This window comes from Nerophis lumbriciformis, linkage group LG27 (genome assembly GCF_033978685.3).
Source record: "Nerophis lumbriciformis linkage group LG27, RoL_Nlum_v2.1, whole genome shotgun sequence".
Lineage (NCBI taxonomy): Eukaryota > Metazoa > Chordata > Actinopteri > Syngnathiformes > Syngnathidae > Nerophis > Nerophis lumbriciformis.
The window spans coordinates 22,593,724-22,617,695 of NC_084574.2; the positions used below are offsets into that span (position 1 = coordinate 22,593,724).

General features: G+C 39.2%; 1 protein-coding gene across 11 annotated transcripts in view; it reads left to right on the top strand.

Moving 5' to 3' along the window:
- Positions 1-23,972, top strand: part of tenm3 (teneurin transmembrane protein 3) — an 822,859-nt gene that overhangs the window by 489,351 nt on the left and 309,536 nt on the right. For all 11 annotated transcript variants that reach the window (XM_061988364.1, XM_061988365.1, XM_061988363.1 and 8 more), the window contains one exon: positions 4,670-4,937. In XM_061988364.1, coding sequence (XP_061844348.1) covers positions 4,670-4,937 — 268 coding nt within the window. The remainder of the gene's footprint in view (positions 1-4,669; positions 4,938-23,972) is intronic.

Below are 23,972 nucleotides of genomic sequence, written 5' to 3' on the forward strand. Positions count from 1 at the left end.
TTTGAGCAAGACTCTTGACCCACCTTGCTCTTGATGTGTTGTGGTTGGCACCTTGCATGGCATCTTTAGCCATCATTGTGTGAATGTGTAGGTGAATGGGTGAATGTGACGTATAATGTAAAACACTTTAGATATTGTGAAGGTATAGTAAAGCGCTATATAAGATAAGATGGAGATTTTGGTTGAAAATAGCAATGTTTTGAAAAAAACTTTACATGGCCTTTCCTTTTAACAACACTCAGTAAACGTTTGGGAACTGAGGAGACCAATTTTTGAAGCTTTTCAGGTGGAATTCTTTCCCATTCTTGCTTGATGTACAGCTTAAGTTGTTCAACAGTCCGGGGGTCTCCGTTGTGGTATTTTATGCTTCATAATGCGCCACAAATGTTCAATGGGAGACAGGTCTGGACTCCTGGCAGGCCAGTCTAGTACCCGCACTCTTTTACTATGAAGCCACGCTGTTGTAACACGTGGCTTGGCATTGTCTTGCTGAAATAAGCAGGGGCGTCCATGAAAAAGACGTTGCTTGGATGGCAACATATGTTGCTCCAAAACCTGTATGTACTTTTCAGCATTAATTCAGATGTGTAAATTACCCATTTCCTTATTCCTCGCTGCATACAGATTACTGTATGCCGTGAGGAATAAGGAAATTATTTACTACAAAGGAAAAAAAATGGTTGACTTGGGCGAAGCTCTTTGGGTAAACCTCTACCATATATGGAGATATGCGCTGACTAAGGCAAAACTTAGTTACCCATGCCTTGGGCACTAATACACCCCCATACCATCACAGATGCTGGCTTTTCAACTTTGCGCCTATAACAATCCGGATGGTTCTTTTCCTCTTTGGTCCGAAGGACACGACGTCCACAGTTTCCAAAAACAATTTGAAACGTGGACTCGTCAGACCACAGAACACTTTTAACCTTTGCATCAGTCCATCTTAGATGAGCTCGGGCCCAGCAAAGCCGGCGGCGTTTGGGGTGTTGTTGATAAATGGCTTTGGCTTTGCATAGTATAGTTTTAACTTGCACTTACAGATGTAGCGACAAACTGTAGTTACTGACAGTAGTTTTCTGAAGTGTTCCTGAGCCCATGTGGTGATATCCTTTACACACTGATGTCAGTTTTTGATGCAGTACCGCCTGAGGGGTCGAAGGTCGCGGGCATTGCCGCTCACACGCAGTGATTTTTCCTGATTCTCTGAATATTTTAATGATATTACAGACCGTAGATGGTGAAATCCTTAAATTATTTGCAATAGCTCATTGAGAAATGTTGTTCTTAAACTTTTCGACAATTTGCTCACGCATTTGTTAATGACTGAGCATTTCATGGAAGCTGCTTTTATACCCAATCATGGCACCCACCTGTTCCCAATTAGCATGTTCACCTGTGGGATGTTCCAAATAACTGTTTGATGAGCATTCCTCAACTTTCTCAGTATTTTTTGACACTTGTGCCAGCTTTTTTGAAACATGTTGCAGGCATCAAATTCCAAATGAGCTAATATTTGCAAAAACATAACAAAGTTTTCGAGTTCGAACGTTAAAAATATCTCGTCTTTGCAGTCTATTCAATTGAATATAGGTTGAAAAGGATTTGCAAATCGTTGTATTCTGTTTTTATTTATGATTTACACAACGTGCCAACGTCACTGGTTTTGGGTTTTGTAAGTAAGTACAAAGATGTAGACAAGTGTAACATAACAGCAATAGGTTTCCCATCTTTACTAAAAAATAACGGCACACTGCTTTAATTTTTATCTTTTTCCGTTTACATTGTTCAATGGTAAGGCCAAGTGTGCCTGAACAAGATACTTTTATAATGAAGAGGGTTTTCAAGCTCTGGCTTCTCCCTGGCATTATCACTCGCTCTGACTATGAGCTGTATTTGTTTACCAAGTGTACCCGGTGTGTAAATAACATTATGATAACGAGTACTGTAGTTGTAATATTTCTGCACTGTAATTTGTTCTGGAATTGGATGCAGGGTTCTGTTTTAACAAAAAAGACTTGACTTGTTTATGTGTCCATGGACATGTCATTTGATCAAACCACAACTTTTTTAAAGGATTTAGATTATTCTAAATGAGTCGCAGTTTGAGAGGCCGTGACATATCGTTAACTGTTAATGTTATCAGTGATAGTTTTTTCAAAAAAGGTCATATGTACCTAGTCTATGATAAAAACATTCGAACATCCAAACTGTAAATACCACAATTCCCCATTTGTGACTGAAAGGTTTAACATGCCTCCTTGCCGCAGTATCACATAAAAATGCTATTACCATTAACCTTCCTTTCACTGGCATAATGTCCACTGAAATATTTGCTTTTTTCAGTGACAATGTGACTGATTTGGAATTAGTCCACATTCTCTCTGAATCATTGTCAATTTGCATAAAATAGTTATTCGCCTATTAGCCTACTTTGTACAGAATAGCTCATAATGAATATGAGAAAGAGATTTATATTTTTACGCATTGTTTTCATTACTCATCTTCATTTCTGGACAGTTGCCTTTTTTCTGAAGAATGATGACATACATTGAAACACCTTTTTGTCAACGGCATCATTTATTTTCTCTGGCAGAAGCATATTAGTCAGTGTTGCTTTGTATTTTGCAGCCCAGATTTAATTCTGCACATTTACTGTAGAAGTCAGAGGACTTTGTTACGGTAGCTTTAGTCGTCGTAAATGTAGTACATACCCAAAACCAGTGAAGTTGGCACCTTGTGTAAATGGTAAATAAAAACAGAATATAATGATTTGCGAATCATTTTCAACTTATATTCAATTGAATAGACTGCAAAGACAAGATACTTAACGTTCAAACTGGAAAATGTTGTTATTCTTTGCAAATGTTAGCTCATTTGGAATTTAATGTCTGCAACTTGTTTCAGAAAGGCTGGCACAAGTGGCAAAGAAGACTGAAAAAGTTGAGGAATGCTCATCAAACACTTATTTGGAACATCCCACAGGTGAACAGGCTAATTGGGAACAGGTGGGCGCCATGATTGGGTATAAAAGTAGATTCCATGAAATGCTCAGTCATTCACAAACAAGGATGGGGCGAGGGTCACCACTTTGTGAACAGAGCCGTGAGCAAATTGTTGAACAGTTTAAGAACAACATTTCTCAATGAGCTATTGCAAGGAATTTAGGAATTTCGCCATCTACGGTCCGTCATCAAAAGGTTCAGAGAATCTGGAGAAATCACTGCACCTAAGCGATGATATTACGGACCTTCGATCCCTCAGGCGGTACTGCATCAAAAAGCGACATCAGTGTGTAAAAGATATCACCACATAGGCTCAGGAACTCTTCAGAAAACCAATGTAAATAACTACAGTTTGTCGTTCAATCTGTAAGTGCAAGTTAAAACTCTACTATGCAAAGCGAAAGCCATTTATCAACAACACCCAGAAACGCCGCCGGCTTCGCTGGGCCCGAGCTCATCTGAGATGGACTGATGCAAAGTGGAAAAGTGTTCTTTGGTCTGACGAGTCCATATTTTAAATAGTTTTTGGAAACTGTGGACGTTGTGTCCTCTGGAACAGAGAGGAAAAGAACCAAAGTTCAAAATCCGGCATCTGTGATGGTATGGGGGTGTATTAGTGCCCAAGGCATGGGTAACTTTTACATCTGTGAAGGCACCATTAATGCTGAAAGGTACATACAGGTTTTGGAGCAACATATTTTGCCATCCAAGCAACAATATCATGGACGCCCCTGCTTATTTCAGCAAGACAATGCCAAGCCATGTGTTACAACAGCGTGGCTCATAGTAAACAAGTGTGGGTACTAGACTGGCCTGCCTGTAGTCCAGACCTGTCTCCCATTGAAAATGTGTGGTGCATTATGAAGCCTAAAATACCACAACGGAGACCCCCGGACTGTTGAACAACTTAAGCTGTACATCAAGCAAGAATGGGAAAGCATCTCCTCGGTTCCCAAACGTTAACTGAGTGTTGTTAAAAGGAAAGGCCATGTAACACAGTGGTAAAAATGTCCCTGTGCCAACTTTTTTGCAACGTGTTGCTGCCATTAAATTCTAAGTTAATGATTATTTGCAAAAAAAAAAAAGAAGTTTCTCAGTTGCAACATTAAATATCTTTGCAGTCTATTCAATTGATTATAAGTTGAAAATGATTTGCAAATCGTTGCATTCTGTTTTTATATTTGAATTGCCAACTTAACTGGTTTTGGGGTTTGTAGTTGTAGACAAGTCGAGACATTAAGTCGAGCAAAAAAGTACATCTTGTAAGATAGACGAGTGACTATTGCAGTCACTGTGCGCATTGAGATTGACTTTCTGAGTATACTTTTTCCACCGGAGAGATTATTATTCGGCTCCGACGCCTGATGTTCCTTCACATGCTATCAATAACTACATTGGCAGTTGAAATTGAAAACTGTAAGGACTGGGGAGCACGTTTTTGGAAAGCAATCAGACAAAAAGACAAAGTTAGCAGACCGTGGAAACATATTATTGGCAAGTGATGGCGTATGATTTACTGCACATGTCATCCGTAGAAGCTGTTATCACACACGACTCAGAAACTCGCTTTTAAAAAGGCTGGGACAGCCCACTCTGAACAAGGTATACTTTAAAAGAAACCGGTACTAATACAAATATTTAAATGTCTCTATTGATTTTTACAGAGCAACCATCCAACCACCATAGCTCGACTCTGCCTCCTGTGCCACCGCCACATCGTCAGCGGCCCTCAGTGACGGCTCTCAATCAATCCTTGGGCTCCGCACATCACGCCGGCCAATCTCTGAATTCCACGCGGCACCTAACAGCTCCTAGTGGAAGCCCGGCCCTCGTGGCCGGCCAATCACCTGCCGAGCTGCAGACCACACCGCCGGAAAGCGTCCCGCTGCAAGACAGCTGGGTGCTGGGTAGCAATGTGCCTCTGGAAACAAGGTATGTTTTCTTTGGATTTAACCGACAGTCATCATTCAAGTCCGCGCTTCAATCATTTTAACCTTGAGTGAGTTAAGATTGTGTAGCTGGGATAGGCTCCAGCACCCCGCAAGGAACAAGCGGCAGGAAATGGATTGATGAATGCAGTTAAGATTGGCTATACACACTTACTCTTAAGGTTCAAAAGGGATATAAACATGTCATAAATCAGTATTAAATGTAATTATTTAATATAATATTTTTTTTCTTCTACAAACCCCGTTTCTATATGAGTTGGGAAATTATGTTAGATGTAAATATAAACTGAATACAATGATTTGCAAATCATTTTCAACCCATATTCAGTTGAATATGCTACAAAGGCAACATATTTGATGTTCAAACTGATAAACGTTTTTTTTTTTTGCAAACAACCATTAACTTTAGAATTTGATGCCAGCAACACGTGACAAAGAAGTTGGGAAAGGTGGCAATACATACTGATAAAGTTGAGGAATGCTCATCAAACACTTATTTGGAACATCCCACAGGTGTGCAGGCTAATTGGGAACAGGTGGGTGCCATGATTGGGTATAAAAGTAGATTCCATGAAATGCTCAGTCATTCACAAACAAGGATGGGGTGAGGGTCACCACTTTGTCAACAAATGCGTGAGCAAACTGTTGAACAGTTTAAGAAAAACCTTTCTCAACCAGCTATTGCAAGGAATTTAGGGATTTCACCATCTACGGTCAGTAATATCATCAAAGGGAGAATCTGGAGAAATCACTGCACGTAAGCGGCTAAACCCGTGATCTTGGATCCCTCAGGCTGTACTGCATCAACAAGCGACATCAGTGTGTAAAGGATATCACCACATGGGCTCAGGAACGCTTCAGAAACCCACTGTCAGTAACTACAGTTGGTCGCTACATCTGTTAGTGCAAGTTAAAACTCTCCTATGCAAGGCGAAAACCGTTTATCAACAACATCCAGAAACGCCTTTGGCTCATCTAAAATGGACTGATACAAAGTGGACCACAATACAAAGAACCATCCGGATTGTTATAGGCGCAAAGTTGAAAAGCCAGCATGTGTGATGGTATGGGGGTGTATTAGTGCCCAAGACATGGGTAACTTACACATCTGTGAAGGCGCCATTAATGCTGAAAGGTACATACTGGTTTTGGAGCAACATATGTTGCCATCCAAGCAACGTTACCATGGACGCCCCTGCTTATTTCAGCAAGACAATGCCAAGCCACGTGTTACATCAACGTGGCTTCATAGTAAAAGAGTGCGGGTACTAGACTGGCCTGCCTGTAGTCCACACCTGTCTCCCATTGAAAATGTGTGGCGCATTATGAAGCCTAAAATACCACAACGGAGACCCCCGGACTGTTGAATAACTTAAGCTGTACATCAAGCAAGAATGGGAAAGAATTCCACCTGAGAAGCTTAAAAAATGTGTCTCCTCAGTTCCCAAACGTTTACTGAGTGTTGTTAAAAGAAAAGGTGATGTAACACAGTGGTGAACATGCCCTTTCCCAACTACTTTGGCACGTGTTGCAGCCATGAAATTCTAAGTTAATTATTATTTGAAAAAAGAAAATAAAGTTTATGAGTTTGAACATCAAATATCTTGTCTTTGTAGCATATTCAACTGAATATGGGTTAAAAAGGATTTGCAAATCATTGTATTCCGTTTATATTTACATCTAACACAATTTCCCAACTCATATGGAAACGGGGTTTGTATAACAAGTGATTGTAACCACAGTTGCCAAGTTTATACAACAGACACTTGTAAACGTCTGTAAGTGCAAGTTAAAACTCTCCTATGCAAAGCCGAAGTCACTTATCAACAACACCCAGAAACGCCGCCTGATGCGAATGACGCTCACTTTGATTCCATTGAAAATGGCACGTACAAATATGCATGAAAACAGTCCTTCAAACGTCACGCATGGGCCGGTTTAGCAAGTACACTATATTGCCAAAAGTATTTGGTCACCCATCCAAATGATCAGAATCAGGTGTCCTAATCACTTGGCCCGGCCACAGGTGTATAAAATCAAGCACTTAGGCATGGAGACTGTTTCTACAAACATTTGTGAAAGAATGGGCCGCTCTCAGGAGCTCAGTGATTTCCAGCGTGGAACTGTCATAGGATGCCACCTGTGCAACAAATCCAGTCCTCGCTCCTAAATATTCCAAAGTCAACTGTCGGCTTTATTATAAGAAAATGGAAGAGTTTGGGAACAACAACAACTCAGCCACCAAGTGGTAGGCCACATAAACTGACAGAGCGGGGTCAGCGAAGGAATTATGGTGAGGGGTTGTTTTTCAGGAGTTGGGCTTGGCCCCTTAGTTCCAGTGAAAGGAACTTTGAATGCTCCAGGATACCAAAACATTTAGGCAATTCCATGCTCCCAACCTTGTGGGAACAGTTTGGAGCGGGCCCCTTTCTCTTCCAACATGACTGTGCACCAGTGCACAAAGCAAGGTCCATAAAGACATGGATGACAGAGTCTGGTGTGGATGAACTTGACTGGCCTGCACAGAGTCCTGACCTGAACCCGATAGAACACCTTTGAGATGAATTAGAACGGAGACTGAGAGCCAGGCATTCTCGACCAACATCAGTGTGTGACCTCACCAATGCGCTTTTGGAAGAATGGTGGAAAATTCCTATGGACACACTCCGCAACCTTGTGGACAGCCTTCCCAGAAGAGTTGAAGCTGTAATAGCTGCAAAAGGTGGACCGACATCATATTGAACCCTATGGGTTAGGAATGGGATGGCACTTCAAGTTCATATGGGAGTCAAGGCAGGTGGCCAAATACTTTTGTCAATATAGTGTATGAATTGTTTTAGTGGTATTGTAAAACTTACAAACATTGGTCGGAGTGATAAATGAAGAATCCTCTTGAGCAGAAACACTGCGGGAGGTTTTACTTTTGTTTCAAGGCATTAAAACAAAAAGTACCATTTCATGGAAGCTGCTTTTATACCCAATCATGGCACCCACCTGTTCCCAATTAGCCTGCCCACCGGTGGGATGTTCCAAATAATTGTTTGATGAGCATTTCTTAACTTTCTCTGTCTTTTTTGCCACTTGTGTCAGCTTTTTTTCAAACATGTTGCAGGCATGAAACTCCAAATTAGTTAATATTTGCAAAAAATAACAACATTTTCCAGTTTGAACGTTAAGTATTTTGTCTTTGCAGTCTTTTCAATTGAATATAAGTTGAAAAGGATTTGCAAATCATTGTATTCTGGTTTTATTTAAGATTTACACAACGTGCCAACTTTGTGGATTATTTTGCAGCTTTCCATTGCATTCAATTATGCTTTTTTTTGGTAAAATGTAACTGTGCTATGCTGCGGACATGTTCATCTATGTATAAATGTATCCCCTCACAACATACTTGCCAAATATACTCCTCCCCTCTTAACCACGCCCCCAACCACGCCTCCGCCCCACCCCCACCTCGAAATCGGAGGTCTCAAGGTTGGCAAGTATGCCTCACAAATACATTCACATGCACCTTATATAATTGGAGTGGAAACATTGTTTTTCTCCCTTTTTTGTAACTGTCACAATGTCAGAAAGCGAATGTAGAAAAATGTAGTCCCATGAAAATGTATTAGTTAATATTTGTCCATCCATGATGCATTTCTGCATTGCACACAGACAAGATAAAGATGCTAAATGCATATGTCTATATTTCATGGCACTCAAATATGTGAACAGTGTGAGTATATGGGCCAAAGTAAACTTGGACTTTTATTTCACTGAACAATTTATAGTCAGGTCTCACTAAAGTCCAGCCCCCACCCCATTCCGTCCAAATCTCTTTGCTTCTCTTTCCCTGGGAGAAAAACAGGGATGCAGATAGATTGATGGAAGGGGAAATATCGCTCGCTATGATCTTTGCAGGCTGAAGCGTTTTGGCCGTGTGTGCGCAGGCTGCAGAATGGTTATTCCATGAGGACATCTAAACTATGTCTCCTGCTTTGGATGTATTATAGTAGAGAATACTTCAGAGTCCTGAGCATTTGGAAAACATCACAACTGTGTTCATTCCAGACGAACCTTGAGTTGTGGAGTCGGAGTACAAAGAGCACACAAATGGCGAGGCAGTCAGGCTTGATTCCAATTGGCCATGCCACCTGTGAGGTGGAAATATTTCAAGAACGGTTCCACTTATAAATTGCACTGTAAAAAAAAACTGCTCATAATAATAAGTTCATGTTGTTACATAACATTTATCCAGGTGGCCCCCTCCCCAGCTGGCTGAGCACAGCCAAGCAGCGTGGGGGCTACTGTATTTCATTTATTTGGTCTTCTACCTCAAAACAGACATTTACAACCACAGTATGCAACTTCTTACCTTAAAGAGTAGATTTGTGCTCTAAAGATAATATTTTGCCAAACATTGCTGTGTGTCGGTATTTGTCGTGCACAATGCGGTGGTTAAAAGGTTAGTGTATCAGACCGCAAACTATACATTGTGAGTTAGCGTCTTGGTGAGATGGAGTTTTTTTTTGTTTTTGGAATCTTTTTAATTATTTTTTGTAATACTATACTAGGGTTGTATGATATACCGGTATTAGTATAGTACCGCAATACTAATGAATCATATTCTGTACTATACCGCCTCTAAAAAGTACCGGTCCCCCACCGCCCCCGCGCCCCCATTGTCGTCACGTCGTGTCATTGCTGGTTTACGAGCAGAGGAGCATGTTCGGCAGCGCACAATCACAGAGTACTTACAAGCAGACACAGTGTGTAGACAGAAAAGGGAGAACGGACGCATTTCGGCTTAAAAACTAAAGATAAAGGTGAAGTTATAACACTGAAACGCCCTCAGGAAGAGGTGCTTTAAAACATGGTTAGCTAGCTAGCGGCTAAAGTCCAGCCCCAGTCTGCAGTGTTGTAGCTACTTCTAAATCACTAATCCTCGTCTCCATGGCGACAAATAAAGTATGTTTCTTACAAGTATCATCCCTGCAGGACGAGGAATAGCTAAACATGCTTCACTACACACCGCAGCTCACCGCCGTCACAATGTAAACAAACGCCATGGGTGGATCTACACCTGACATCCACTGTAATGGTACCAAGTACAGGAGCTTATCTAGTCCATACTACTATGATTACGTCAATATTTTTTGGCATCACAACATCTTCTTTCATTTTTTTCAAAATGTATATCATGTTTATAAAGTCGGGAAATATGTCCCTGGACACATGAGGACTTCGAATATGACCAATGTATGATCCTGTAACGACTTGGTATCAGATTGATACCAAAATGTGTGGTATCATCCAAAACTAATGTAAAGTATCAAACAACAGAAGAATAAGTGATTATTACATTTTAACAGAAGTGTAGATAGAACATGTTAAAAGAGAAAGTAAGCAGATATTAACAGTAAATGAACAAGTAGATTAATCATTCATTTTCTACCATGTGTCCTTTATAATGTTGACAAAATAATATAATGATAAATGACACAATATGTTACTGCATATGTCAGCAGCGACATTCGGAGCCTTTGTTTGTTTACTTACTAATAACCGGTACCGGTACCAAACTATTGGTATCGGGACAACACGATACTATATATATATACATATATAGGTATGGCTAGTTTTACAGTGCAGTAGCTATAGGGCTTCAACGAATAATCGATTAAGTCGAATAATTACATTGAAAATAGCATACCGTATTTTTCGCACTGCCGATTAGGGAGTCTATTCAGATCGTTTTTCATACAAAAGGTGCACCGGATTGTAAGGCGCATTAAAGGAGTCCTATTATTATGATTTTTTTCTAAATGTAAAACACTTCCTTGTGGTCTACATAACATGTGATGGTGGTTCTTTGGTCAAAATGTTGCATAGATTATGTTTTACAGATCATCTTCAAGTCGCTTTCTGACAGTCTCTTCAGGATGCGCCGTTTTGTGGACGGTCTTATTTACGTGGCTCACCTTCGGCAACGTCCTCTCCCCGTCATCTTTGTTGTAGCGGTGTAGCGTGCAAGGACGGGAGTGGAAGAAGTGTCAAAAGATGGAGCTAACTGTTTTAATGACATTCAGACTTTACTTAAAATCAATAACGGAGCAGCATCTCCTCATCCGTGGCTCACGAGTGCAACATCAACACCGGAAATGTGTCCCGTGAAAAAAACGTCCGACCGGAATTCTCTAATAACTAAAGTTCCTTGGTTGAATAATGTAAACTCACTACACCGATATGTTTTTAGCGCTTTCATAGTGAGTTTACTGACAGATATACGTAAGAACTTTACAGTACTATATATTAGAAATAGCATCAGCGGAAGATGAATGTCCCATAAAAAGATAGAGAAAAATAAGAAGCTTATCGACTACAAAGGCGGACGCGCTCAAATTTTCAGTACTTATGCAGATCCCAAACACAGAGCTGCAGGTACCAGAAGGTAAGAAAAGTTGGTTTTGTATAATATTGCGAAATAAAACGGCAGATAATGCCTGCTAATAAGGGCCATTTTGCGGTCCTTATACACACACCATAATAATACTCGTATGTTAAAGCACAGTACAATCCATCAAGCGGTGCGCCTTCATAGCTTACCGAAGTTGTACTAAAAACATTTTGACCGATTTTTGAGCGCCGTGTGTTATGTTATATATTCTCAGTGGAACATTTAAAGTTTTGGTGTTGTTTACTGGCGTCTTCTTGCAGCTTACACATATCTCTTATGTGTGACTGCCATCTACTGGTCACACTTATCATTACACCATGTACCAAATAAAATCGCTTCGAGGTGGATAAGCGCAACTAGAATCATGCCGTACATTAGGCGCACCGGGAATAAGTGGTAGAAAATGGATGGATGGATGGTTTATAAGGCGCGCAGTCGATTTTTGAGAAAATGAAAGGGATTTTAAAGGCCTACTGAAACCCACTACTACCGACCACGCAGCCTGATAGTTTATATATCAATGATGAAATCTTAACATTGCAACACATGCCAATACTAGCTTACTAAAGTGCAATTTTAAATTTCGCGCAAAATATCCTGCTGAAAACATCTCGGTATGATGACGCCTGCGCGTGACGTCACGGATTGTAGAGGACATTTTGGGACAGCATGGTGGCCAGCTATTAAGTCGTCTGTTTTCATCGCAAAATTCCACAGTATTCTGGACATCTGTGTTGGTGAATCTTTTGCAATTTGTTCAATGAACAATGGAGACAGCAAAGAAGAAAGCTGTAGGTGGGAAGCGGTGTATTGCGGCAGGTGTTGTGCCGGATAACGTGCCCCCGCCGTAGAATGCACCCCCTGACTGGTGTGCCGGATAACACAGCCGGTGTTTCATTGTTTACATTCCTGGAAGATGACAGTCAAGCTTTACCATTGGCCTGTGGAGAACTGGGACAACAGAGACTCTTACCAAGAGGACTTGTGAGTTGGATGCGCAGACGCGGTACCGTGAGTACGCATGCAGCTGCGGCTTCCACACATTTGATCGCTTGCCGGTACGTGCGTGCCGCTATGTGCATGTCACGTACGTAACTTTGGGGAAATATATGTGTTGTATGAACTTTGGGGAGGTGAACGGTACTTTGGGCTGTGGGATTGAGTGTGTTGTGCAGGTGTTTGAGTTGTATTGGCGGGTTATATGGACGGGAGGGGGGAGGTGTTTGTTATGCGGGATTAATTTGTGGCATATTAAATATAAGCCTGGTTGTGTTGTGGCTAATAGAGTATTGTGTTTATTTACTGTTTTAGTCATTCCCAGCTGAATATCAGGTCCCACCCGTCTCTCACAGCATCTTCCCTATCTGAATCGCTCCCACTGCCCTCTAGTCCTTCTCTCTCACTTTCCTCATCCACAAATCTTTCATCCTCGCTCAAATTAATGGGGAAATCGTCGCTTTCTCGGTTCGAATCGCTCTCGCTGCTGGTGGCCATGATTGTAAACAATGTGCAGATGTGAGGAGCTCCACAACCTGTGACGTAACGCGCATATCGTCTGCTACTTCCGGTACAGGCAAGGCTTTTTTATCAGCGACCAAAAGTTGCGAACTTTATCGTCGATCTTCTCTACTAAATCCTTTCAGCAAAAATATGGCAATATTGCTAAATGATCAAGTATGACACATAGAATGGACCTGCTATCCCCGTTTAAATAAGAAAATCGCATTTCAGTAGGCCTTTAAGTGCGCCTTATAGTCCGAAAAATACGTTTTTGTTTTTTTTAGATATACTTCAATGATTTGTTTCATATATTTAATAAAGAAAAACAACATTAAATCCAGGCTGCATGGAGTGCCTGAAACTTGAAATATGCTGACATTGTTTCCATACAACTCCATGCAGTTGATACTGTGGGTGTTGTGGCCAGTATGTGTGGCGGGGACAGCAGAGTGGCGATGCAGATCAAAAGTTTTGGCAATCATTCAAAAGTGAAAAAGACATGACACCGTCGTGAAATGTTTGCACTGTCAAACATTAGTACTGTATCGATGAAGCAGCACGTCAGCAGGAAGCGACCTGTATGCACACAGCTAACAAGAAGAAACAAGATAAAAGTATATTTTCTAGTAATTCTCTACTTGATCACACTTCAATGAGGAGACAGGATGTCGGTTGAGAAGTTATTTATACTCAGAAGGTGTCAGATTAACAAGATCTCCTAACATACAACCGATTCATGTATCATAAACAATATATTAGTGCCTTTTCTCACATTACCTCCTGCTTCCATTCCTGCAGGATCATAGGAAATAAAGATACCACCTCCACATTCAACATTCACAGTCTTATCTAGTTTAGACATATATATGTATATATATCTATATATTTTTTTAATTTATTTATTTATTTATTTATTTTTACTGTATGTTTCTTCGGATTTAGATTTCCAGTGTCCTTTTATTTTTATTTTTTTTTGCCTGTTTTCATTGTTTGTAGTCTCTTTCTTTTATAGTGTGATGTGTACGTCTTTTAATGTGTGAGCTACGAGAAATACCTGAATTTCCTCAAGGGAATTATTCAAGCACGGCGTCTAGCTATTTTTATCCGTCTATCTGACTATAAATGAGCACACAGTAACATAAATTAATATTAACAGCTCAGCATTAATCATGTAAACACACAATTGAACTGAGCTAATAAAACAAAAAATGCCATTAAAGGCTGAGGTCAGAACGTGAAAAACATAAAATATATATTTTATGCTGCAGCTGTTACATATACTGTAATATTGTACATTGTAATTGTTATATATTGTATATATTATATAATAATATAATATAATCAAATATATCAGTGTATATCATATACTGTACATCAAGTTAAAATGTGAAAATTATAATTAAATATGTGCATTGTATAATTACAACATTCATTAAAACTGAAAATATATTACTAATAATTGACTAAAATAGGATGACAAAACTATTTAAATTTAAAAAAAAAACTATTAATAATAATTAAAGTACCATTACAAAATTTAAAAAAAATAAAAATAAATTAAATAAAGAATTAAACATCAAATCGAAATAAGTGTCTGACACAAGAGCGTAAATTAGCATGGTCATCTGTGACTAAGCTGCCAAAGAAGTTATATATACTGTAATATGTAAATATTACATATATGTTATATTTTATATTGCTACTATGGTACATTTTTAGTCTACTTTATACGTGCATTATCCTTTCCATCCTTACCCTTTCCATCCTTTGTAACTGAGCTACTGTGTGGAACAATTTCCCTTGTGGATCATTAACCTTTGTCTAAGTCTAAGTCTAACATGTTAATGTTTTTGTGACTTGTCTTAAAAACAAACTTACTCACTGACTGTGTTCTAATTTTTAATCAGAGAGCCTTTTTGTTTAGTTTTGTTCTATATTTATTCCTTATTTATTAGATTTAAAAAATATATTTTATTTGATGTACTTATATATTGATGCTTACGGGCAGTGATTTCTCCAGATTCTCTGAACGTTTTAAAAGGGCAAGTACAATGTTTATGCTGTGCATTTATAAAAAATAAAAAAAAGATGAAGGTCAAATTTTAACTTATTTTCTCTAAAATACACAATGAGGCTGTATTTTGTTTCCCTCGATGACTTGATTAAATTCATCGATTACTAAAATAATTGATAGCTGCGGCCCGGGTAGTAGCTTTAGCTAATCTGAATGTTTGCAAGCATCATCTTGATACTGTACACTGACAACATTTACTCTTTGTTATTGATCATATCATGCACAAACTACTGTTAAATACAGAAAATGTAAATTCGAAATAATGGCGCCCCATTCTAGCATATAGTACACAGGTGTCAAACACAGGGCCCTCCACATCATTTTATGTGGCCCACAAAAGCCGGGAATTATTATGCGTCAATTAAGTACTTCATCTTTTCTTACTAAATGTATTCTTTTTTTACATTTTGACAGAAAAAAATACATGCACTTCATGCAGTTTATTATATTGTATTCAATATTATCTATTAATGTAACATATATTATTATACTTTAAATTTGTTTCTTAAAATAAAAAAAATGCTCAAATATCTGCTTGACTTATATATGAATCAGCAATAATTAAAGCTGCAAGCAGCGATGGACGGGACCGACTTTGACGGCACATAAAATCCAAACCCGAGCAGTAATTAAAACTCTTTCGTCATATTTTAATCAGAAGGGTTCAATCTCTCTCCTGTGCTAGTTTGAAGCCGACACGACAAACGCGCTCAGAGGAGATAATTTTTTGAAAAAAGATGACCGTTTTTTACAAAACTTTTGTTTTAAAGGGGGAATTGCAAACTTCCTGTTGATTTTAGCTGGGGATTGTCACTACATGAAATGTAGGTCTAAGTGAGACCTACATAGAGGGTTTTTTTTCATGTCTCTACGACATTCCTACTGGAAGTTACAGGCAGTTTTGTCTGAATGTTCTTCCTAGGAGCAGTTGTGTCTGTGTTTTCTTCCTATGGGGCGCGAGAGCGCAATTTTGAGTTTTGGGGTTGGGTTTTTTTATTAGATCGCAATTTTTTCCAGTCCTGATGTGTGTGTCCAGTTTGGTGAGTTTTGAAGCATGTTATGGGAGTAAATTACAGCTCAAAGAGGCAAAAGTGACTGTTTTTACTAAACTGTTGTTTAGAAGGGGGAATTGCAAACTTCCTGTTTTTGCTGAAGGATGTCAGTGTATGAAATCTAGGTCTAAGTCAGACCTACATAGAGATTTTTGGTTCATGTCTCCACGACATTCCTACCGGAAGTTACAAGCAGTTTTGTCTGTTTTTTCCTAGGGGGCGCTAGAGCGCAATTTTGAGTTTTAGCGTTTGGTTTTTTGATTAGATCGCTATTTTCGCCAGTCCTGATGTGTGTGTCAAATATGGTGAGTTTTGAAGCATGTTAAGGGGGTCAAATTACAAAGACGCGGCGGTATAATAAGAAAGAAAGAATAAAACGCACGAAAGGGACATTGCGGTCCCTAATAATGTTGTTCATGTAAATACTATAATGTTGGTTACATTATTATGAATTTAGGTTGCAATGGAGTTATTATGTGTGATAATAATTTACTATTAGTTTTGTCTTTCCTAATAATGTAATAATTATTATGCATTAAATACTTTTTTGTTAAAATCAAAATAAATACCTGATTAACTTATGACGGTGTTTCTGTGTGTTGTTGATAAATGGCTTTCGCTTTGCATAGTAGAGTTTTAACTTGCACTTACAGATGCAGCGACGAACTGTAGTTATTGACAGTGGTTTTCTGAAGTGTTCCTGAGCCCATGTGGTGATATCCTTTACACACTGTTGTCGGTTTTTGATGCAGTACCGCCTGATGGATCGAAGGTCACGGGCATTCAATGTTGGTTTTCAGCCTTGCTGCTTACAGGCAGTGATTTCTCCAGATTCTCTGAACGTTTTGATGATATTACGGACCGTAGATGGTGAAATCCCTAAATTCCTTGCAACAGCTCGTTGAGAAATGTTGTTCTTAAACAATTTGCACACGCTTTTTGTTCACAATGTGGTGACCCTCGCCCCGTCCTTGTTTGTGAATGACTGAGCATTTCATGGAAGCTGCTTTTATACCCAATCATGGCACCCACCTGTTCCCAATTAGCCTGTTCACCTGTGGGATGTTCCAAATAAGTGTTTGATGAGCATTCCTCAACTTTCTCAGTCTTTTTTGCCACTTGTGCCCTCTTTTTTTGAAACATGTTGCAGGCATCAAATTCCAAATGAGCTAATATTTGCAAAAAATAACAAGGTTTTCCGGTTTGAACGTTAAGTATCTTGTTTTTGCAGTCTTTTCAATTGAATATAGGTTAAAAATGATTTTCAAATCATTGTATTCGGTTTTTATTTATGATTTACACAACGTGCCAACTTCACTGGTTTTGTGTTTGTAATATATTTAAAAATAATCCTAATTTCACACAAAGCATGGCTAATTGATTTTTAACAAATTAAACATATTTATCTGTTTTTGTAAGCAAGGTGTAGTTCTCAGCCAGGGTGTCAAACTAGTTTTCACTGAGCGCCACATCCCAGTTCTTGTAACAATGAGTAATAAATGAATATAAATGGATAAGGATTCCCCGCATTATATTATTACATAATTGCCGATGCATTTGATCATTATATAGTTTGCATCGTTAAAAAAAAAAATCTGTAGACTGGCAGCTCAGTGGCCGGAATTTTATTGTAGAATTGACAATGTTTTTTTTTATAGCATATAAATGTAAATGGAAAACAGTACCACTGTTTTTTTTACTGTAAAAGTCTGGCAGCTGAGCAACAAGTTTATTATTGTTTGTTGGGTTTTTTTCACCGTAAAACCTATTGTTTTTTTTAACAATGTAATGGATAACTTGCTTTGAAATCATAAGTCAATCAGATGTTTATTTTTATTTTAACAAAATAAGGTTGTAATTAGAGATGTCCGATAATATCGGACTGCCGATATTATCGGCCGATAAATGCGTTAAAATGTAATATCGGAAATTATCGTCATCGTTTTTTTTATTATCGGTATCGTTCTTTTTTGTTGTTGTTGTTGTTTTTTTTTTAATAAATCAACATAAAAAACACAAGATACACTTACAATTAGTGCACCAACCCAAAAAACCTCCCTCCCCCATTCACACTCATTCACACAAAAGGGTTGTTTCTTTCTGTTATTAATATTTGGTTCCTACATTATATATCAATATATATCAATACAGTCTGCAAGGGATACAGTCCGTAAGCACACATGATTGTGCGTGCTGCTGGTCCACTAATAGTACTAACCTTTAACAGTTAATTTTACTCATTTTCATTCATTACTAGTTTCAATGTAACTGTTTTTATATTGTTTTACTTTCTTTTTTATTCAAGAAAATGTTTTTAATTTATTTATCTTATTTTATTTTATACATTTTTTTTAAAAGTACCTTATCTTCACTATACCTGGTTGTCCAAATTAGGCATAATAATGTGTTTATTCCACGACTGTATATATCGGTTGATATCGGTATCGGTAATTAAAGAGTTGGACAATATCGGAATATCGGCAAAAAGCCATTATCGGACATCCCTAGTTGTAATGTTTAAAAACATATTTTTACATTATTAGACAACACAAAACTAATACTTTGTTATTATTACAGATTATAACTACTTTCCAGCCTAAATTCATAGTAATGTATCCGACATTATACAGAAAATGAAAACATTATTATTACAGATTCATACATACGTCAAGCAGATATTTGAGCATTTATTTTTATTTTAAGAAAAAAATGTAAAGTATAATATGACAATATGATATTTGTTACATTATTAGGATTCTTAATAGGACTAGTTGTTAAAGATCCCTAAATAATCAGCACAACAATTAAATGGTGTTGGAGATGTCCTCTTGGGTGGGGTGGAGTTTGGCAATAATCATGTGGTGCCACCAGTACAACGCATCTTCAGTTGTGTTCCCCGACGTCATTGGGCGTTTCGGCCATTTATCACAAGACATCCTCTGCCGAGGTTGGTCCACCACAGGCTGATCAGACCTGGGTGTGTGTCGCATGGTGGCACCACGTGGTTATTTGGCAGCCCATGCTGCATCCCTGCGCTTCAGCCACAGCCAGTGACTGCTCCGTTCTGCTGCGGTGGCAAGTTCTTTAATAGCCTTGCGTTGGGCCTGTCCTCTGATTCCTACTTCTTTCAGGGAGCCTTGTGGTGGAACTGGCTACAAAGCCTCTACAGCCCACCTCCACTGGCCACACCTTCACGTCCCAGCCCCATGCCTCTGCTTCAGCTGCCAAGTTGGCATATCGCAGCCTCTTCCGTTCGAATGCTTCATCGATGGCGTCCTCCCATGGGACCGTTAGCTCAACGATGAAGACAGCGCGGCAGGACATGGACCAGAGGACCAGGTCTGGGCGCAGGCTGGTTGCTGCAATTTTGGGTGGGAAGATAAGCCTCTGGCTGAGGTCTACCCGCATTTCCCAATCTCGGGCTGCGTTCAGTGGGCCTAAGTCTGGAGGTGATGGCTTGGTCCGCCGTTTCTCTCCTTCCCGGATGAAAGTTGTTTTGTGTGGGAAGGTAGCCTGAGCATTTAGAGGCATGGCATTGGTGACTACTCTCTTATTCTCAAGTTCGGCAGCTAAGCACTTCAGTACCTGGTTGTGGTGCCAGGTGTATCTCCCTTGAGTCAGACTGATCTTGCAACCTACCAAGATGTGTTTGAGGGTTGCTGGGGCTGTACACTGGAGACAGGCTGGGTCCTCTCCATACCAGAGATGTAGGTTGGTTGGAGAGGGCAGTACATCATATGTGGCTCTAGTGATGAAACTTAGTCTTTTAGACTCCACGCTCCATATTTCGTTCCACGTGATTGTTCTCACCTTATCCAGCGGCCCTGCTGGGCTTGGGAGACTGCCTTGGCACACCTGGCTGCTTCCTCCTGGTGGCGCACTTCCTCCACCACCATGTGCCGCCGTTCGGTTGCAGTTGCCTTTTGCCACGTGGGTGTTGTTGCTTCCAAACCAAGGCCCCCTCTGCCATATTGGACATGCCCCACTATATCCCGGTGTCTGAGGGCAGTCTTTGCCACTGGGACTGCTGCAGATGGATTCCATTTCCTCCCTGCCGCTAGGGTTGGAGCAGCACCTCTGACGAATGGGTCCCGGGATTCTGTGAGAGTCATTTCCAGCCTTGATTTGGCACATTTGTACTCCTCCACCGCGCTTGAGATCGGTAGGGAGAGGGCTCCGTTGCCATACAGGCCTACGCTGCTAAGACATCTCGGCAGTCCAAGCCATTTCCTCACTTGTGCATTCACCAGCCTCTCCAGCCGATTGGCGTGGGATAGAGCGACCTCATAGATAGAAATTGGCCACATGAGACGGGGCAGCAGCCCAAACTGAAAGCACCACAGCTTCAGTTTCCCAGGAAGAGCACTGTTATTGATCTGATTGAGTCCACCGATTGTATCCTGCCTGAGTTGGTTCATCTGCTTCGAGTCTTTGAGTTCTGCGCTATACCAGCGGCCAAGGCTTTTGATAGGCTTTTCTAGAACTGTTGGTTTTGGCTCGTTGTTGATGTATTGATAAAATATATGCAAAACGGAAAGAAAAAATACATTTATTAAGAAAAGATAAATAACTTTATTGACTCCTTTTATTTCCAGGCTTTTGTGGGCCACATAAAATGACGTGGCAGGCCAGATCTGGCCCCCGGGTCTTGAGTTTGACACCCGTGTTCTAAGCAAACAAAAATAGTATTTCAAAAAGTATTTAATGTTTAATAATATAATGATTATTACATTATTGGGAAACACAAAACTAATAGTAAATTATTACTACAGATAATAACTACATTCCAACCTAAATGTATAACAATGTAACCAACATTATATTATTCACATGAACAACATTATTATTACCGATTCATATATAAGTCTAGCAGATATTTGAGCATTTTTATTTTTATTTTAAGAAAAAAAATGTAAAGTATAATAATATATTTGTTACATTAATAGATAATATTGAATAAAATATAATAAATTGCATGCAGTACATGCATTTTTTTCTGTCAAAATGTAAAAAGCGAATACATTTAGTAAGAAAAGATTAAGTACTTTATTGATGACTTTAGGGCTGCAACTAACGATTAATTTGATAATCGATTAATCTGTCGATTATTACTTCGATTAATAATCGCATAAAAAAGACAAACTACATTTCTATCCTTTCCAGTATTTTATTGGAAATAAACAGCATACTGGCTCCATGTTATGGACATTGGGGATGCAGCATACACCAATAATAACACAGAAATGTAACTCTTCAGATCAGAACTGATCAGATATTGTACATGTTTCTGTTGTGAATAATAAAGGATTCATTTTAGGCTGCCTCTGAATAATAGCATGAAATATTCCAGCAGCTTGATAACGTTTAGTTATACTAAAGGGTCACGCAAATCTAAATATATTTAGATAGCTTTATCAGGCTTGGCTACATTGATCCATTATGAAACCAACCTGAGATATTTCTGTCCGTTACGTTTATTTCGAAATTGGTAACCGTGCGTTTTCTCTTTCAAAACGGAGTCAAATGTGCCGGAGACACATTATCAGCCCCGCGTTGCAACAAAGGCATAACGTTAACGTTAATCACAAAAAAACTAAACTCATGAATGCCTGTTGCCACTATGGACTTAAAAAGTTACGTACCGTGAGTTCTTCCCTTCATCCATGGCTCCAACATGTTTCCTTTTCAGGTGCTCCTTAAGCAATGTTGTACTTCCGTGCCATTTTGCAGGAAACGCTCTTCTTTGAAGTCTTTAAAGTAAAGTGTTCCCACACTTTTGACGACTTATGTCGTACACTTTTCTCCATTGAAGCAATAACCTCAAGATGTTTTTCGCTAAAATATCCGTACTGTTTTCCTGCGCCATTTTTCGAATGTTTCCAGCAAAGGAGACGGCGTCGTCACGTGAGCTGCACATGACACATCATTGGCTATCTTACGCCACCTCATGAGACGTAGCCTCAGCCCCGCCCTGGCGCTGTTTTGTACTGTTTTTGTACTTATTTTGATTATTGTTTCTCAGCTGTTTGTAAATGTTGCAGTTTAAAAATAAAGGTTTATTAAAAAAAATTAATAAAAAAAGCTTCCGCGCATGCGCATAGCATACTTCCAACGAATCAATGACTACATTAATCGCCAACTATTTTTATAATCGATTTTAATCGATTTAATCGATTAGATGTTGCAGCCCTAGATGACTTATTTATTGATTACCAGGCGTTCGTGGGCCACTTAAAATAATGTGGCAGGCCAGATCTGACCCCTGGGCCTTGAGTTTGACACCTGTGTTCTAAGCAAACAAAAATAAAAGTATCATCTGGATCTTAGATCCAATTTCTCAATTTGTGTTTTTAAAAGATACGTTTAGTTTTTATAATCCTAAATCAATTATTTGTTTATTTACTATCCACCTTCTGAGCAATCGCTACAGTACTTTGTGCAGCCACCTGGATTTTGTTCATAATATTCTATACTCACATTTTTTTTTTAAATCCAAGCTTGATAACTCCAACGTTCTTGCTTTGCTCTGATTGATAAAGACATAAATCCACTGTGAATAATCACTTATTGAATAGAGATTAGGAAGGACCAAGGGACTAGCATATTAGTTATGGTTGCCACCCACTGTGGTCACTGTCACTTCACAGTTTTATTGTCCCTGCACGCTCTGCTTGTCTGCTGTCATTAGTTTGCACTAACACCTTCAATGGCTGCTCTGCTGCATCAAGCCTTCGCAGCATATTGTTGGACATTTGTCCATTTGAAGCCCCTTTATGTGTCCCATTGCTGCGTTGAAAAGAAGCACATGACTCAAAGGAGATCGCACATTCAAGTGCCAAACATACAGTAGCCATCAAAAGTTTACATACACTTGTAAAGAACATAATGTCATGGCTGTCTTGAGTTTCCAATACTTTCTACAACACTGATTTTTTTTTGTGATAGAGTGATTGGAGCACATACTTGTTGGTCACAAAAAACATTCATGAAGTTTGAAGCTCAATTTTGGTTTCATCTGACCACAGAACTTATCTTTGTCCATATGATGTCAGATGAAACATAAATGGAGCTGTTTGGCCACAATACCCAGCAATATGTTTGGAGGAGAAAATGTGAGGCCTTTAATCCCAGGAACACCACCTACCGTCAAGCATGGTGGTGGTAGTATTATGCTCTGGGCCTGTTTTGCTGCCAATGGAACTGGTGCTTTACAGAGAGTAAATGGGACAATGAAAAAGGAGGATTACCTCCAAATTCTTCAGGACAACCTAAAATCATCAGCCCGGAGGTTGGGTCTTGGGCGCAGTTGGGTGTTCCAACAGGACAATGACCCCAAACACACGTCAAAAGTGGTAAAGGAATGGCTAAATCAGGCTAGAATTAAGGTTTTAGAATGGCCTTCCCAAAGTTCTGACTTAAACATGTGGACAATGCTGAAGAAACAAGTCCATGTCAGAAAACCAACACATTTAGCTGAACTGCACCAATTTTGTCAAGAGGAGTGGTCTAAAAATCAAGCAGAAGCTTGTGGATGGCTACCAAAAGCGCCTTATTGCAGTGAAACTTGCCAAGGGACATGTAAGCAAATATTAACATTGCTGTATGTATACTTTTGACCCAGCAGATTTGCTCACATTTTCAGTAGACCCATAATAAATTCATAAAAGAACCAAACTTCATGGATGTTTTTTGTGACCAACAAGTCTGTGCTCCAATCACTCTATCACAAAAAAATAAGAGTTATAGAAAGTATTGGAAACTCAAGACAGCCATGACATTATGTTCTTTACAAGTGTATGTAAACTTTTGACCACGACTGTAGATGGATTAATTTTACTGAAGCTTGCATAGAACTCTCAATTAGAGACTCTTGGGTATAGGAGAGGTTTTTCCAATGTTGCTTATTTTTGGTGTTTTCACCTTGAACCTTTTTGCTTTGGTCTGTTTTAA